Raw genomic sequence first — 19,195 nt, forward strand, 5'->3', positions numbered from 1 at the left:
AATAAAGATATTAGTTAGATTCTGGCCTCTGTGTATGGTTATTGGTGCCTCTGCAGCCTGGGTCGTGACATGGCAGGAGCTGAAGACTAAGAAGGATGTACAAAGGTTCTTGGGTTTCGCTAATTACTACCGGGAGTTTATTCCGAATTTTGCAAAGCTCACGGTACCTTTGACGCAGCTTCTGCGCAAGAAACAGCCATTTGTGTGGGGGCGGGAAGCTCACGAGGCGTTTCTACAACTAAAGTCTAGTTTTCAATCGGACAACATACTAACCCATCCTGATGTTGACAGACCGTTCGTGGTAGAAGCGGACGCTTCTAGCTACGCGTTGGGGGCTGTATTGTCTCAGAAGGATTCCTCAGGGACCTTGCGTCCCTGTGGATTTTACTCGCGGCAACTAACACCCTTCGAGCAGAACTATACCATATGGGAGAAGGAGTTGTTGGCGATTAAGGTGGCGTTTGAGGTGTGGCGGCACTGGCTTGAAGGGGCACGGCACCAGATCGTGGTCAGATCTGATCACAAGAACTTAGAGCACTTGCAAACAGCAAAGAAGTTAAACCAGCGTCAAATCCGCTGGGCTTTGTTTTTCTCCAGGTTTAACTTCAAGGTGCAGTTCGTGGAGGGGAAGGCAAACTTGCGGGCCGATGCTTTATCCCGCAAGCCGGAATTTAAGACCAATGAGCAGGTAGTATGTCAGACCATCTTGCCTACTGCCTCTCTGTGTGTTGTAGATAATGAGCTTGGGTTACATGACCAGATCCTTGAGGCTCAGAAGGATGATGTGTGGACTCAGGAGCAACTGATGCTGCTCTCTGCAGGTAACCGTACCATACTGCCGCATCTACAGGATCAAGACGGAGTATTGGTACGCAGGGGGCAGGTCTACGTACCAGTGGGGGCCCTCAGGTTGGAGGTGATTAGAGCCCACCATGACGAACCCATGGCTGGGCACTTTGGCAGGTTCAAGACCGTACAGCTTATCACCAGGAGCTACTGGTGGCCAAAGATGCGGCAAGACATTTTGCGCTTTTGTGACAGCTGCGCCGTTTGTCAGCAGAGTAAGACGCCTGTTGGGCGCCCTAGAGGGTTGTTATCGTCTTTACCTGTTCCGGAGAGGCCATGGCAAATCATTTCCATGGATTTTATTTCAGATTTGCCTAAGTCTGGGGGTTATACTTGTATTTGGGTGGTGGTGGATTTATTTAGTAAACTGGCTCATTTTATTCCTTGTTCAACCATTCCGGCGGCCCCTACGTTGGCCTTACTATTTACAAAGCACATCTATCGTTTGCACGGAGCACCCGAGGTGATTATTTCAGATAGGGCTCCGCAATTTGTGTCACGCTTTTGGAAACACTTCCATGAGTGTTTGGGGACTAAGTTAAACGTGTCTTCAGCTTTCCATCCGCAAACGGATGGACAGTCGGAACGGGTTAATGGGCTCTTAGAGCAGTATCTGCGTTGTTTTTGTTTAGATCAACCCACGGCTTGGGTAAAGTGGTTACCGGTGGCGGAATTTGCTTACAACAATGCGGTGCACACGTCTAGTCAGCATACGCCATTTGAGCTAACTTATGGTTTTCACCCACGGGGAGGTGTGGCGCCGTCGACCAATGTGGTCTCTTCGGACCCTGTGTACCGCTCTTCGGAAATGGCTGCATTGCATGATGTTGCCCGTCGCTTACTGTTGGAAGCTAAGGCAACGCAGAAGACTCAGGCTGACCGCCACAGGCAGGCAGGGGAGGAGTTGGAAGAAGGGGATTTGGTGTGGTTATCTTCCAAACATATTAAACAGGCTGGGGGAAAGTTTGCGCCTCGGTATTTGGGTCCCTTTCCTATCGTTAAAAAGATTTCTTCTGTTGCGTTTCGTTTGCGTTTACCGTCTAGTTTAAAGGTCCATCCAGTCTTTCATCGTTCGCTGTTGAAACTTGATACCTCTAGTCGTCGTGGTGCTATAGCGGAGGGTATCACTGCCACTTCTCCGCCATCGGGGGAGGAGGCCTTTGTGAGAGGGGATAGTGTTATGATTGAGCCTCATGGCTCTGTTACTGACAGACGTGGGCGTAAGACTCCTCGAGAGTCAGATACTCTCGAGGAGCGAGAGAGAAAAAGACTGCGAGACATATTTGCAGCACCATCTGACGAGGAGTCTTTCGAAGGGTTTACGGAGAGAATGGAGGAGGGGCTGGTTAGCTCAGAGGAGGATGAGATGGATTGGACTCGGGTAAGGGAGGAAGTGGGTGCCACTGGCCATGATGGGATAGAAGATGAATGGGGACCTTCAGGATTAGACCCATGGTTTAGCTGGAGGGATGGGACGGGATCCACAGCTGGAGATGCTGTTGGGCGTAGTCAGAGGTGTTCCAGCTCTGACGAGGAAAGTGATGAGGAAACGCCCGGGTTAAGGAGGACAGCTGACAGTGATGAAGATTTGTAACTGGCATAAAATGGGGCTTGAGAGCAATTGCAAATTGCGTTGGGCAAGGTAATCTGGGCAAACGCTTGGGATCCGTGTGTGTGTGGGACGCTTCCCTGAAGACTTGTGTGCTTTCCTGTGCTGTGACGTAAGTTGATTGGAATCCAGGGTCAGACGGCGGGAGGGATTGTGTGGGCATTTGTTTGTGCAAACCTGTGCTTACTCTTATTAGCTTGACCTTCCGTCGTCTTCTTGACGGACGCCATCTCCTGCTTTGAGAACTCGGACTGAACTGACCACGGCTTGTCTTCCCCCCTTCTTGGACTTGGAAAAACTACAAACGTCTGCTTCTGGCTTTGATCTACGGAACGGAACTGGTCTACTCAACTGCTACAATCCTTGGCTGATTTACTCGTGTTGGAGATCCTGTCTGCTGTGTGTGTGGGGGAGCGACGCAAGTTACTCTAAGCACAGTGTTGGCAGCAGAGAGGAATCTGCTGCCAATTAGTTGCATTCTTTGTATCTTTTGTTCCTTGGCTTTCGTTTCGTTTATACCCAGGCTGAAGCAAGCAGTTTGTTTTTACCCGGATTAAACTCCGGTTTAATCCGGTTTATCTTTTGAACATTTACTTTTGCCCCTTTTTGCTCCTAAAGGCAAAAACTGCCTGGCCCTTGTGTTTTACGGGCATTTTTGAGTTCTGTAATCTAATAAACTCTGTTACTTTGAATCTTGTGGCGTTCTGTCCTTGACAACTCCCATGATTCAGTAGCTGTTGCACTAGAGCCCTGAAACACCTTTACACCACAAACTACACTCTGTCCAGATAATCCAGTAACAGTTTATTTAAGAAAGAGGATATATATAAAATAAGAAAATTCAAAAAAAGAGAATCAAAGTTCAAAAGGTTGTTTCCAAAATAGCTGAGAGTCCAAAATCCTTTCAAATACAATCTGCAGAGTCAATCCACAGATACATCCATACCATGAATCCAAGGCAGGCAACCTATGCCGCACATGAATTAAAAGCAAGAACACACATATAAACTTGAATACATGAATTCCAAGAACCTAGGACCGAAAACTGAGAGCTGTTCACCTCAATACAACTTTGCTCTCACAAAGGATTGTACCAGCAGAAACCACTTTAAAATGCCTCAGTCCCTCCCATAACATCATTTCTCGCACACCTGCTTTTCCTCTCCTTATCTCTAAGCCTCTGGAAAAAGCGAGCCTGTCTTTGTTGCATCCTCTGTCTCCTCAGTTCTAATCACATTGACCTAGACAAACATTCATCTCCCACATTTCTCTCAGCCTGCAATTCTCCAGGTTCTCATGAGAACTAGTCTCATGGGAACTGCCAGGAGATTCCAAAAAAACTATCTGGGCCACTTCTATCCTTCTCTGGGCCCTCTGAAGCTATCTCAGCATCCCTTCTGAGCACTCGGAATCTGACCAGGCTACAACAGTAGCACTGAGCCATCAGACTGTACTTATTCTCCAATGTAGTTTCACACATTGAATCACTCACTTGCTGTGTGTTCATCTTCTCTCTCGATCCTTCGCCTCCTGCAGGTTTCCTGCCCACCTTTGGCCCGGCCTGGGTGAACATGTACGGCTCCACCCGCAACTACACCCTGATGGACGAGCACCAGGACCTGAACGAGGGGCTCGGGGAAGGGGTCTCCTTCCGGGCCCGGCTGCTCCTCGGCTTGGCAGTGGAGATATTGGACACCAGCAACCCGGAGCTCACCAGCTCCACCGAGGTGCAGGTGGAGCTGGCCACTCCGGTCTCTGATGTAAGTGTCCACTACATATTGCAAGTGGTCTCAAGGCTGGCCTTAATCCCCCTCCACATCTATGATTATGCAAACACAATGGCTGGGTTTCTTGCAGAACTGCACTGGCAAGATGGAGGAGTTCTTCCTCTTTGGGTCCTTGCTGGAGGCCACCATGATTGACAGGAAGAACGGAGACAAGCCGATCAACTTTGAGGTCACAATCGGTTGGTATCAAGGCGTTGGGTATGTGTTTTTATTGTAATAAATATACAGGGATCTGCCATGCATTTCTAGGGGTTGCTCCATTGAGAACTGGAGAGGCCCATCTGCCTTTAATGTTTCCATAGAGGAAAGAATTAAAGCAAGTGTGAGCCATGGCAGTTAAAGTGGTCTCAAGCTGCATTTGCTGTACAATGTTTATGCAACTTAGAAGAACATGTAATTCTTTAACAGTTCAGACTCAAACCCAGAACAAATTCAAGTCCTCCTTTCCTTTTTCCCAAGGCAATTATGGTAACGAGATCGATGGGATGTCCAAGCCTGTCATCAGGAAGAAGAAAGAAGGTGGAGGAGATGGCAACGAAGAGGAATCGGAGCTTCTCCAGAATGAGAGCGAAGAAGAAGGAGGCGACGAGGGAGAATTCATCTCGGTATCGGTCACTCCGCCCATGAAGCCTTTGGTCACCGACAGGCAAGTGAGCTCAACCAGGGGCTGTGATTGTGCAAATATGGGTGAGCAACAAAGAGGAGGAAGAAGAGAGGAGAGCAAAACACTTTGGGGAAATTTCCATTCCTCTGCCTTCCCTGCCTACAATTATTTCCAAAGTTTGAAAGAACTTTCTTTCTAGGACTAGATCCCAGAAATATTCCATCCAGTTAGGAAAGCTCAGTTTGGGGAGCCAAAGTGGATTTGAGACACTGAAGACCGCTGTTCGAATCATTCTGCCACGAAACCTGAGTGTTGCACCTCAGCGCTGGTTCACCTTGCTCTTAACACACACTCCACCACAGCAGGCTAGGTTTAAACAGTTTATTGATAAAGATAGCAAAGTTTGAATAAAAAGCAGTAAAGAAAGCAAACATCCAAATACAATGGCAGTCAGTAAATAGCAACATAATCCAAAAGTAATAGCAATTTGCAGAATATAAATCCAAGTCTATGATATAGGAAATTAGTCCTGAAAACAAAGCACCATGAACTTCAGAGAAAAATCCAAAACACAGTTTTCAGGCATGAACATAAGAGAGAATCCTTTTCCATGAGCTAAGACAAGCCAGGAGATGTGCTTCCAAGAATCAACAGTGCTTCGTCTGAAATCTCTCTCTGTTTCTCTTGTATTTACCCATGTTTACAAGCCAAAAGGCATTTCTCTGCCCTTGAATTCCCATGTGTTTGCCAGCTATTCTAAGGGAATGTCTGGGGCGAACCTTTAATCTTAACCTTGTATCTCTATCTAAGGAAGACTCCTCTGAGTCACTGCCAGAAACACCTGGAATTTGTTGATGTTCGAACTTCTGGGAAAGGTCACCCTTATCATTAGTTTCTGTTTCCTCGCTAGCCTGCGGCCTCTCTGACAATTCAACATTTTCAGCATCAGAGCCTTCGAGATTTCTCTCCTCAGCATTGCTTTGGTCAGCCTGCATAAACCTAAATCCTCCTCCATTATCAGACGGAACCACAACACTGAGTCACACTCTTTCAACCTCAGAGGAAGGCAAAGGCAAACCCTCTGAGAATACCTTTGCCAAAAAAAACCACACAATAGGTTCACCTGAAGGTTGCCAATAGTCAGAAATGACTTGAAGGTCCACAACGTGACTTGGAGATGTACTTCGGTAGTTTCTGGGTTCTTCCTGTCCCTAAAACTATTGTATGCCACCCTGGTAGATTTCCTCCAACTTTTAGGGTCCTACTAGTTGAAAAAGTAGAGTTGGGCAGAGGTCATAGCTGTTGAAGGTGTGATAGGTGCATGATTTATAGTTTTCTACTACCTCAATCTCATCCTCTCTAAATATGCTGAGCAGCGAACTGATTGTTTCAGAGGCAAGCTATAAAAATAAATGCATATATTGCAGAGTCCTTATCAGTTGTCAACAGAGTTTGACTGCACAGCCTGATCTTGTGCCGCTCACTGTTTAAGAGAACTCTTTGACTCAGTTTTCATTCAAACTCACAGCGGAGGTTGACACATTGCTATATACAGTTATATACACACACATCAGGTTCCCCAGATTTCCTAGCAGTCAATGGCATATGCAGAGATATCCTCATGACACAGAAATCACCAATAGATGTACGGTGAAAAGGGAATCATGGCATAAGAGGAAGAACACACACTTCCTGCCCTCTTTTATACCCATTCCTTCAGTAGGTGTGACCACATGTCCATTAGAACTGTATTTTCCAACAGTATTACACAGTAGGGTTACACCCGTCTAGCAGTTCATTATCTATCTAAGAATAGCATAGCTGGAAGGTCAGCCTACATTCCCCCAAGGTGCCATTTCCCTCCTTCCAGGAACTACTTCCACCTGCCATATTTTGACAAGAAGCCCTGCATTTACATGAAGAGTTGGTGGCAAGACCAGAGGCGGAGGCTCTATAATTCCAACATCATGGACAAAATTGCAGACAAATTGGTGAGTAGACACCAAGTAGATTGCAAGCAGAACGTGTGATGCAGCAGCTTAAAAAGCCAATATGATTCTAGGCTGCAGCAATAGATGGATAGTGTCTAGAACAGGCATGGGCAAACTTGGGTCCTCCCACCATTCCTAACAGCCTCAGGCCCCTTCCTTTTCCTCCTCAGCCGCTTAAGCTTAAGCTGTTGTTAGGAATGGTAGGAGTTGAAGTCCAAAACACCCGGAGGGCCCATGTTTGCCCATGTCTGATTTAAATGTTGTTAATTCTGGAATTATGGGGATTTGTTTATTTCCTAACTCTATATCGGAATGAACTGAACACTGATCAACCTTTTCTATGCCATGTTCAGCTATTGCCAGTACCCTAAATCCCATCTATTGTTGGAGTTATGTATTGTGTAGTTTGAAATTTTACTTATGGTTTAAAGCAATGTGCAATGTAGTGCAGCATTCCAGTAGTATAAGAGTTAAATGTATAGAGAGAGAGAGTTATTGCTAGAGGGAAACAGTGTGCATTTTCCGCATACAGCTCTGGAATGTGGGTGTTGACATTTGGGAGATAGCATGCTTCAATCGGTCGCCATCAATCTTGCTGGAAGCTTAGATGAACCGCTCTGGCAGTGCTATGAAAATAGTTGTAATTATTTCAATAAATGAGCCGACAGCAGAGAAGTCTGGCTTTATGTCTGTGCGTCTAAACAGATGCTCGGAGAAAGAGGGGAATTGAGACGGAAGGTGAATGTGTCTCAATTTAACCCTTTCCTGAAAGTGGTTATGTGGTAGCAGAGGATGGTTTCGATCCAGAGGCCAGCGGTGGTGCAACCCAAGGGCTCTGTTGAATGATCTTCCCAGATGGTTGACCCGAGTCTCCTGCTTTTGACTTTCTCTACTGAATATTGTTTATGGCCTTTTAGGAAGAAGGCCTCAATGACGTTCATGAGATGATCAAGACGGAGAAGCCCCATCCGGAACGGCGCCTGCGAGGGGTTCTGGAGGAACTGAGCAGCAGTTGCCTGTGAGTTGGGAACACTTTGGTTGGAGGAAGGATCCACTGCTCAGAAGATAGGAAGGGCTCTGAGTTCAAATTCCCCTCCCCTAGGACCAAATGTGAGCTTGGAATTAGCATGTTAAAAAATAATGGCTGGAGATTCTGCTGCTCCTTTCAGCAAGCCTAGTAGCCCGTGATGCCTTTCTTGAGGAGGAGGTCTTATCAACCCCTTCCAAACTTGCTGCAACACTCAGAAGAGCCCTCCTCTTCTGGAGACCTGTTCCAACTAGTAACTGAGCCAGGACAGGGTGACCATGGATGAATTCGCAGTATTAGCCCCAGGAAAATAACCATGATAAATTTGTTTTATGGTTGCCATGAGCCAGAAATGACTTGGAGGCACTCAACAATATCAACCCTACAGTAGACCCATTGAGTCATACCATTGTTCCCAACTGGAAGATACCCATTGAAACTGTGTAGACCCATTCAGCAGATGGGTCTACTTGAATTGGGGCAAACAATAGGATTTGAAGCCACTGAACTGTCCATACTCCTTCACCACTGGTGCTAATGATCAGGTGCTGATAGGAGTTATAATCTCAGAACATCTGGAGAGGAGACATAGTCCCCACCTTTGCCTTAGCCATACTTTACTGGTAAATGGATGGAAATAATATCATGAAGTATCATAAAGCCATCCTCTGAGGCCATCCTCAGGTTCAGAGGATAGCAATAGCAAGCAACCTCTGGATAACAAAGCTTTGCAAGGAACCCCACCATCTCTCAGCCTCACAGTCCTACAGCCCTTGTATTTATGTCCATACAAGAGGACTCATACAGTTTGAATATGTAAGAAACTGTCCCCCAAATCCTTATGAGTTTTGTTATGATGGCACATGTCTAGATAATGGAGAACTGCTACCCAGTAGCAGTTTTGGATATCATTTTATCTGCGGTGGCTCCCTGCTATGAAATCCTGGGAATTGTGGTTCCATGAGAGATTGAGACTTTCTGCCAGAGAGCTCTGGACCCACGATAAACTGCATGCTATAGGACGGAGCCACAGCAGTTAAAATGATGTCAACCTGCTACAATTCACCGTGGGTCTAGAGGCATCCAAGTGCGTGCCTTTGTATTCTTCCTTCTCTCGGATGTGGATGGTCCCATGGTGCTCCTCTCTTGCAGACGGTTTGTGACGCTTGCCAACAAAGAGCAGGGCCACTCCTCCCGGACACGGCTGGACCGAGAGAGGCTGAAGTCCTGTATGCGGGAGCTGGTGAGTCTTCCTGGGAGGCAGAGGGTGTGAGAGGAGAACTCAAGGGCTTGGCTTGTGCTGGTCTCCCCTCTGAGTTGTAGGGCAAATGTCTAAGGAGCCTGAAATCTTAACCCCACAATAAGTTCTGCATGCTGGATAACTTCCTTTCAGCTGAAACATGGTGGAATGCATTCTGCACTAGTCATTTGCAAAGTCCAGTTGTCAATAGTGGGACACACTAACCAGGGCCTACTACCCAAGAATGGGAATCACTAGCCATCAGTGGGACACAATAGCCAATATGGGGCACACTAAACTACTAGTGGGCCCCACTATCCAGTAACAAGTCTCATTATCAGGTCGTGAGCTACTAACAATAGCCACTCCAGTGGCACACCAACTACTAGTGGGCTACACTAACCAATAGCAGGGCCCACTGGAAGGGTCTACTAGCCAATAACTGGTCCCACTACCCAATAACAAGGCCATTAGCTGGTCCCACTAGCGGCTATCACCAGCCAATATCAGGTCCTGACTAACCACTTGTGGTACATAATAGCCATAGAGAGAGTCCACCAGCCAATAGCTGCTTCCATAAGCCAATAGTAGGTCCCACTAGCCAATAGCCTGGTCCCACTAGCCAATACCAGGTCCCATGAACCAATAGCTGGTTCCAATAGCCAATAGCTGTTCCCAGTATGAAATAGCTGGTCCCACTAACCAATAGCAGATTCTAATAACCAATATCAGGTTCCACTGGCCAATACAGACCCTAATAACCAACAGCAGGTCCCATTAGGCAATAGCTGGCTCCACTACCCAATATCAGGTCTCACTAGGCAATAGCTGGTCCCAATAGACAATAGCAGGTCCCACTAGCCAATAACAGTTCCCATGAGCCAAATAGCAGGTCCCACTAGCCAATAGCCTGGTCCCACCAGCCAATAGCAGATCCCATGAACCAATAGCTGGTTCCAATAGCCAATAGCTGTTCCCAGTATGAAATAGCTGGTCCCACTAACCAATAGCAGGTCCTAATAACCAATATCAGGTTCCACTAGCCAACAGCAGATCCTAATAACCAATAGCAGGTTCCACTGGCCAATAGCAGATCCTAATAACCAACAGCAGGTCCCATTAGTCAATAGCTGGCCCCACTACCCAATAGCAGGTCTCACTAGCCAATAGCTAGTCCCACTACCCAATAGCAGGTCTCACTAGCCAATAGCTAGTCCCAATAGCCAATAACAGTTCCCATTAGCCAATAGCCATTCTTACTAGCCAATGATGGGTTCTACTAGACACTAGTAGGTTACACCTGCCACTTGCAGGGCCCACTAGCCATCCCACTGCAGACCCGTGTTCAGCTTATGGTCTACAAAGACTCCTAGATTCGTATTCCATCATCTCTTCTCTCTCTTCTTCTTCTTGGGCCAACCACCATTCAGGAGACGATGGGCCAGCAGGCCAAGACCATGCGCTCCCAGGTGAAGAAGACCACCATCCGGGACAAGCTGAAACAGTCCCAGAACTTCCTGCAAAAGCTGCGCTTCCTGGCCGACGAGGTGAGATCCTGTATACCAGAAAAGGCCAGTGCCGGACTAGGAGGCATCCATAAGAGCGTAGTGTTTAGATCTAGGAAAGTCATCGCTTTGATCAAACTTCTTCACCTAGAATTACCGTGTCTCCAGTTCTGGGCACAATAGTTAAAAAAAGACTATTGACAAGCCAAAATGCATCCAGACAAAGGCTTGAGTTGTGCATTCCTTCCATGGTAGAAAGGAGTGAGACTGGATGGCCTTTAGAGCTCCTTTCCAACTCTGTGGAGGAAATTAGCAACCAGTTGCTTCCAGCTTCTTATGTTCTTCTCTCCCGCAGCCCCAGCACAGCATCCCAGAGGTCTTCATTTGGATGATGAGCAACAACAAGCGCATTGCCTATGCCCGCATCCCTTCCAAGGACATTCTGTACTCCATCGTGGACGAGGAAACGGGCAAGGACTGCGGCAAAGTGAAAACGGTCTTCTTGAAGGTGAGCCAAAAGTAGGAGGTAGAACTAATACTTGGTGTTCCTTGGGTTTGAATCCCCAAGGAGATCTGAATAGCCATGGAAACCCCTGGGGTGTCTTTGCATGAGTCACACTATCTCAGCCTCAGAGGAAGGCAGTGGCAACAGATATTGCCAAAGCAACAGTGCAATAACCTTCCTTATTTCCAAGAGAGCCAATGTCATATCATAGTTAAAGCAGAATCTATGAATCTGGAGATTTGGGTCTGTATTTTCACTCTGCCATGGAGATCCCTGGGGTGTCTTTGCATGAGTCACACTGTCTCAGCCTCAGAGGAAGGCAATGGTAAACCACCTCAAAACAAATCTTGCCAAGGGAACCTTGCAATAGAATAGTCTTAGAATCATTGTAGTTTAAAGGCACATACCTGTAGTGTTGATGTATGGTCTTGGTGCTTTCTGAAGTTTGCAAGTCAGATCTCGGCATGAAATGGCATGAAGGCACACAAAAGGGCACTAACAGGGCCCACTTACCATTAGCCAGGGCTACTACAACTATAGGCTGTTAATGTGGGATTTGTGTATTGGTGGTGTTTAAATGAAATTTGTGTCTTGCCTGTATTGCATACTGATTGCATCATCCAGAGTGTAACATAGTCTGGAAAGAGTTAATTACTGAGAAGCTGTGATGTCCTTGATGTGTGGCTGGAACCAGGGAGTATCCAGACACAAGTGTGTGTGCATTGCTGATTGCATCAGTTCTGTTCTGTTCTGAGTTGAGTCGAGTGCTGTCTGCTGAGAGTCAAGTCCTGTGTCCATTGTCTACAAGTCTGTTTGTCTTGATTATTACTGCTTTCAGTAAAACTTGTATATAGTTTTACCATTGTCTCTGATGTCTCTTCGTTCTCCGTTCCACTGACTCCATCCAACTGCTGCTGCGCTGCTTAATTACTCTGACATATCCACTATCCAATATCTGGACCTACTAGCCAGAGAGCTGGGCACAGTAGCCAATTGCAGGGCCCATTAACTTCTCTCAAAGACCTGTAACCATTAGTAAAGTCCACTAGCCATTACGGGATCTCACTAGTCACTAGAAGTGCACATTAGCCTCTAATGGGGAACTGTAGCCACTAGGTAATAACTCTATGTAACAAAATTTGGAAAAAATAATGTGTTCCTGGTTTGAGAGTGTTATTCCCGTTTAATTGTGCAGTCCTTACTTTGAAAGTAATTGTTACACTCCAAAAACTTCATTTTTGTGGCTGCCACAAACTAGGTTGATTTGTTTAAGACTCTGTGAGATACTCATTGAAAGACTAGAGCAAAATGTACTGCAGGATAGTGTCCCTCCCACACAAAAGTTTTTGCAGTTTAATAAACTTTCTCCATGTTTTTTTTTATGATAGAACCAATTAGGAAATGATATTTATAACCCAGGGGAAAAAATCATGTTACATAGTGTAATGGAGCTCATTAGCCACTATCAGGGCACACAAGCCACTAGCAAACCCCACTAGTTTCTAACAAGGCTTACTAATGGATAGTTTTTAATTTTTATTCAATTCATGTTTTATTGATCTGTTTTACTGATATGTGTAACCAACTTAATTACGAGGAGCTGCCACCAATTTGTAAAGGGCTAATTATGACTACCACTAATTTGGAAAGATGGAATCACCAATTGAAATGATCTAGCCACCAAAGACTCAGGGAGGAGACCTTTTACTTTTTATTCCTTTCTTCTTTTAATTATTTACTTTAGATGGTAGTGTACTTGGTTCAAAATATATATGACAGAGGCTTCGATGTTGGGAAAACAAGAACAAGTTTATTCAGGCATAAAGCTTAGTGGTTGCAATGATGTTTCTCACGAAGAGATATCCTTATTAACAGTTACAATTCCAGAATAAGATGAATCAACTCTCTAAAATATTACTTCTTTTACCAAGGTAGTTAAACTCTATTCCTCAGCCACTTTTATACCACAGTCACCCCTGTGATATGCTATCACAGATTCTCTGTTCCTTACTAGGACAAAGATTATATCAAATAAGTCACCAAACTTATTTTAAACTGACTCAAAATGACCAATTGAGTCTATCTGATCCACTTAACCTAGGATCAGTCTTCCCTGTGCCTCATCAGAGCACAGACTGGCTCTCTTTTTTTAAAACTCTGCACTTCTTCAGCAAAACGGCAGTTGGCTCCACCCACTTCTCTATGGCAACCAGTCTCTGAGTGCTGAGAGGTAGCAACTGCAATATTTACTATTCTAAAACACAAACACATAATTAAACATAACATCTGTATACCAAAAATTTGCACTTCATTACAATATGTTTAATTGATTTGTTTTACTTTGATGTGTTTTTACTATGTTTGTTGTTTTGGTGCTTGGCCCCATGTAAACCGCCCTGAGTCCCTTCGGGGAGATGATAGTGGGGTATAAAAATAAAATTATTATTATTATTATTATTATTATTATTATTATTATTATTATTATTATTATTATTATTAGGGGTGTGTAACCACTGTTGAGGTCAACAATGTAATAGTGGGGCCTACTAACTACTGGCAAAATTATTATTATTATTATTATTATTATTATTATTATTATTATTATTATTATCGTCATCATCATCATTATCATCATTATTATTATTTTCCACCCACCCCCTGTTTTTGGCTGTTTAATAAAAAGTAGCATGGTCTACTAGCCAATAATGGGGCCCACTGTCAGGACACACTAGCCAATGCTGGAGCCCAAAAGTCAAATCTAGGGGTGGAAACAACTTGGTGACAGGCAACCATAATATGCAGTTGTGTCCTTAGTGTTTTGCGGAGTCTAGCTCCGGGGTTGGCTTGGAGACTTTGGTGCAGTGTCTCAACACCTTTCCTTGCTTTCCTTGGTCCCTGTCTTTCTCAGTTGCCAGGGAAAAGGGGCTTTGGACCGGCTGGCTGGACAGTGCAGGCCAAAATGGAGATCTACCTGTGGCTGGGGCTGAACAAGCAGCGGAAGGACTACCTTGGAGGGCTTCCTTGCGGCTTCGAGGAGAAGAAGCTGCCCAGGGGACAGGGCATCCCAAACTTCCCACCCATCTGCCTCCTTTACACCAGTAAGACTTTTTTCTTAAGCCTATATGCGCCTTATTATTTTTTCCAATGATTATGTCTTCCTGCCTGGCAGAATGGGGATGGACTGGATGTCCTTTGGGGGTCCCTTCCTTTTCCATGAAGCTGAGACAATGACCTTCTGCTCTTGACCTCCCTCTGCAGAGAAACAGGTCTTCCAGCTCCGTGTCCACATGTACCAGGCCAGGAGCCTTTTTGCTGCAGACAGCAGCGGACTTTCGGACCCTTTTGCTCGGGTTTTCTTCATCACTCAGAGCCAATGCACGGAGGTAAAGAGGGAAGAGGCCTTGGGGATGAAACCATTTGACTTAGATATCTTCTGTCCAGGGGCTATGCTTCCATTGATCTCTCCCCGCCCTAGGTGCACCTACACTGTACAATAAATTCTCAGGAAAGGGTTAAATTGAGAAACATTCACCTTCTGTCTCAATTTACCTTCTTCTCCGGCAATCTAGCAATCTGCTTAGTTGCACAGAAATAAATCCACACTTCTCAGCTGTCAGCTGAAGCCAGCGGTAATTTACAATATTTACATAGCTCTGCTGGAGCGTAACATCTAAGCATCCAACATGATCAATGGCCATGAGTGAAGCTCAGTATCTCTCAATTGTTGCCTCCCACATTCCAGAGCAATGACGAATGTCCTGTTACATATCCGGAAACTATTGCTGTTTCCCTCTAGCAATAACTCTCTACTCTATGTATTTAACTCTTATACTACTGGAATGCTGCATTGCATTACAGGCACACACAAACAGTTTGCCTTAAACCATAAGTGAAATTGCAAAAATACACAATACATTCCTCTAACATAAATACAGTTTGGCACCATGTAAACTCCCTTGCCTTGTGCGATAGAATCCTGGGAGTTGTGGTTTGCTGAGGCATCAGCACTCTTTGGCAGGGAAGGCTGGAAGACCTTGTAAAACTCAAGTCCCATGATTGCATTGTGCACTGCATGGCTATCAGCCTCCTCCCACCAGACTCAAATCAAGGAAGGGCTTCATGAGAACCACCACTCCTCTTGATGTTCCTCCAGCAACAGCAAGGGTGTCCCTCTGGGCAGCTAAACCTGGCAATTCTAACTGGATGGCCCCCCAAGAGGGTCTTCCTTCCTCCAGGGCAAACCAGGAATGGGCAACTTGGAAGTCCCTGAACAGACTCAGAAGTGGAGTGGGCAGATCTAAAGACAACTTGGCAAGGTGGCACTACCTGGAGGAATCCTCCACCTTGTGTGACTGTGGAGCTGAACAAACAACTCAGCATATGTATGCTTGCCCACAATGCCCTGCCTCATGTACAGAGGAGGAGTTGTTTAAAGCTACAGACAATGCGGTTGCTGTTGCCCGCTTTTGGTCCAAAACTATTTAGTTGCTTGTGATTTCTTTTCTTTTCTATTTTATTTCCATTATTTGAAATGTATTTGCTGTACCTATGCTTTTGACATGAAATAAATAAATAAATTGTGCTCGTTTGACGGTGTAGATACACCCCAAGATGGTTAAGGAGTTCACTTAGAACAGAGCTTTCCAACAGAATTTTCCAACTTTTCATGTTGATTGCACACTTTTTAGTCATAGATCTTCTCACAGCATGGTGATTCAATTTTATTAGCAAACCAAAGGCTAAACCAGCCCCTATAAGAGTTAAATATATTGTATGAATATTGATACAATATGTGAAAACATATGCACACACATACACACACACACTAGCTGTACCCGGCCACGTGTTGCTGTGGCCCAGTCTGGTTCAATGAAAAAAACTCAGGAAAGAGTTCTTTCTCCCACCCTGGACCTTCCACAGATATATAAAGAGATGCCTCCCACAGAATGGTAAAACATCCAGGTGTCACGAGACGTGATGTGTGCCAATCAATGCCTTTCTTCCTTCAGGTCCTCAACGAGACGTTATGTCCAACCTGGGACCAGCTGCTGGTCTTTGACAATGTGGAGCTGTACGGAGAAGCCCATGAGATGCGGGACGACCCTCCCATCATCGTGATCGAGATCTACGACCAGGACACAGTGGTGAGAGTCAACAGGGATTTAGAAAAGCCACAGATAGATAGGCATGGGCAAACTTCGGCCCTCCGGGTGTTTTAGACTTCCAGCTGTTAGGAATTGTGGGAGTTGAAGTCCAAAACACCCAGAAGACCAAAGTTGGCCCATGCCTACTATATAGGTTTTAGGCTGCAGCATTTGAGGAAAAGGAACCAATATCAGATCTTGTATTTGTGGCTTCGGATCAACTTATGATGATCCCGTTAAATTTGTGGCTGCCACAAACTAAGTTGAATTGATTGAGACTTCAGTGAGATATTCATTGCAAAACGATAGCAAAATGTACTGCAAGATGTCCCTCAAAAACAACGTTTTGGCAGTTTAATAAACTTTTCTTGTGTTTTAATGATAGAGCCAATTAGGAAATGATATTTATAACCCAGGAACAAGAATTGTGTTGCATGGTGTAACCAGAGCTCTACGTAAATGCCTCTTTGGCCCTCTTTGGAAACCCTTTCCAGGGCAAGGCGGACTTCATGGGCCGGACGTTTGCGAAGCCAGTGGTGAAGATGTCGGACGAGGAGTATTGCCCGCCCCGCTTCCCGCCCCAGTTGGAGTACTACCAAATTTACCGGGGCAATTCCACCGCCGGAGACCTCCTGGCTGCCTTTGAGCTGCTCCAGGTAATGGCATCCCCATCATCCCCATATTGAGAGAGGAAAGGGCATCACACCTAAAAGGAACTGGACGGCCATTGTAAGGTGAACCAAACTGCCTTCCAGAATTGGTCCTGGAATGCAAAACCTAGCTTGGGATGGACAGTGTCAGGAAAGGGTTAAATTGAGACACATCTACCTTCCGTCTCAATTTCCCTTCTCCTCCGGCAATCTAGCAATCTGCATAGATGCACAGACATAAATCCAAACCTCTCTGCTGGCGGCCAAAGCCTGTGGTTATCATATTTATTGAAATAATTACAATATTTACATAGCTCAGCCGGAGCGGAACATCTAAGCCTCCAACGAGATTGATGGTACCGAGTGAAGCTCTCAATCTCCCAACTGTAAACACCCACATTCCAAGCAGTGACGAATGTCCTGTTACGTATCCGAAAACTGCACACTGTTCCCCTCTAGCAATAATCTCTCTCTATGCATTTAACTCTTACACTACTGGAATTACAGGCACACACACAATTTGCGTTAAACCATAAGAGAAATTTCAAACTACACAATCCAAAACTCTAGCAGACAGCTGTTGAACTCCAGATCAATCCTTCCTTGGAAGCTTAGATGGCCATCTGCCAGGAGTACTTTGATTGTGTTTTTCCTGCATGGCAGAAGGGGTTGGACTGGATGGCCCGTGGGGTCTCTTCCAACTCTATGATTCTATATAACAAGACCCCAAGGAGGACTCAAAAATGCAAATGACCTCTCTGTCAGCCTTGTCCTCCTTCCCTTTCTAACAGCTTCCACCTCTGTAGGTCTTTTGTAGAGCTAATGGTTCATGTTGTTTCCAAAAATACAGCGATCCCTCTGTATCTACTGAAGTTTGTTCCCAGGATCCCTTGTGGTTATCAAAATCCATGGACATTCAAGTCCCAGTCTATATAGTGGCCTAGTAAAATGGTCCAGTAAAAGGGGGGAGGGCAACTGTATAATGTAATATATATTAATTCACCAATTGTCTGTCTGTCTTTGTCTATCTACCTACCTACCCACCTACCTTCTGTTCCTATCTCTTCTCTCTCTAATCTTTCTATCCATCTATCTTCTATGTGGTCGAAGGCTTTCCCGGCCAGAATCACAGGGTTGTTGTGTGTTTTACAGGCTGTCTGGCCATGTTCCAGAAGCATTCTCTCCTGATGTTTCACCCACTTCTATGGCAGGTATCCTCACAACTTATGAGGATGCCTGCCATAGATGTGGGAAAAACGTCTGGAGAGAATGCTTCTGGAACATGGCCAGACAGCCTGGAAAACACACAACAACCCATCTATCTTCTATTTCTTGTTTCTCCTATCTATCTATCTATCTATCTATCTATCTATCTATCTATCTATCTATCTATCTATCTATCTATCTATCTATCTCTATCATCTCTCTACTATTTATATTGCTTATCTCTGACACTTATCTCTCTCTTTCCTAGGTCTCTCTCTCTCTAACAAATCTATCTTTTTATTTCTTATTTCTATCTCTTATCCAACGTTTCTCGCATCTCTCCCTTTCTCCCCTATCTCTTATCTCTCATTCTAATTTCTCATGTCTGTCATTCTATCCTATCTTATCTCTCTTGTATTTCTTATTTCTATCTCTTATCTATCTAATGTTTCTCTTTCTCATCTCTCTCTCTTTGACCTATTTCTCTCTCTCTTCTCTCCCTCCCTCTCTCTCTAATGTCTTATGTCTGTCTATCCTATCTATTTCTATCTTCTGTTTCTTATTTCTATCTCTTCTATATCTGTCTCTCTCATCTCTAATTAGTCTCATGTCTGTCTATACTATCTACCTATCTTCTATTTATTTCTATCTCATATACCTCTGTTTCTCTCTCTCTCATCTCTCTTTCTCCCTCTTCTATTTCTGTCTGTCTGTCTGTCTGTCTGTCTGTCTCTCTCTCTCATATCATATCATATCATATCTCATTTCTCATATCTCATATCTCATATCTCATATCTCATATCTCATATCTGTCTGTCTTATCTATCTCTCTATCATCTTGCATATCTCTGTATTGGCATTTCATCCAATAAATCTCAGAAGTCACTGTATGGATAGACCTTTCAAGAACTCGACTTATGAGGGTTGAATGAAAAGTAATGCCTCCACCTTCGTAACTCCTCACTGGATGGCAGCCCTGGTCTGCGGCAGGTCCTGGCTTGTTCACTAGACTCTGCTCTACTCTTCCATTTGATGTGAAGGCTTAGCATTGAACGGTTGTGTTGTTAAAGTATGAAGTATG

At 44.9% G+C, this 19,195-nt stretch overlaps 1 protein-coding gene across 9 annotated transcripts in view; it reads left to right on the forward strand.

The window, feature by feature from the left end:
- Positions 1-19,195, forward strand: part of otof (otoferlin) — a 208,760-nt gene that overhangs the window by 141,777 nt on the left and 47,788 nt on the right. For all 9 annotated transcript variants that reach the window (XM_062969177.1, XM_062969215.1, XM_062969186.1 and 6 more), the window contains 12 exons: positions 3,992-4,215; positions 4,313-4,421; positions 4,702-4,888; positions 6,717-6,837; positions 7,755-7,855; positions 9,017-9,107; positions 10,535-10,651; positions 10,965-11,117; positions 14,023-14,212; positions 14,373-14,497; positions 16,124-16,258; positions 16,753-16,914. In XM_062969177.1, the coding sequence (XP_062825247.1) occupies positions 3,992-4,215; positions 4,313-4,421; positions 4,702-4,888; positions 6,717-6,837; positions 7,755-7,855; positions 9,017-9,107; positions 10,535-10,651; positions 10,965-11,117; positions 14,023-14,212; positions 14,373-14,497; positions 16,124-16,258; positions 16,753-16,914 (1,715 nt within the window). The remainder of the gene's footprint in view (positions 1-3,991; positions 4,216-4,312; positions 4,422-4,701; positions 4,889-6,716; positions 6,838-7,754; positions 7,856-9,016; positions 9,108-10,534; positions 10,652-10,964; positions 11,118-14,022; positions 14,213-14,372; positions 14,498-16,123; positions 16,259-16,752; positions 16,915-19,195) is intronic.

Source organism: Anolis carolinensis, chromosome 1 (assembly GCF_035594765.1).
Source record: "Anolis carolinensis isolate JA03-04 chromosome 1, rAnoCar3.1.pri, whole genome shotgun sequence".
Lineage (NCBI taxonomy): Eukaryota > Metazoa > Chordata > Lepidosauria > Squamata > Dactyloidae > Anolis > Anolis carolinensis.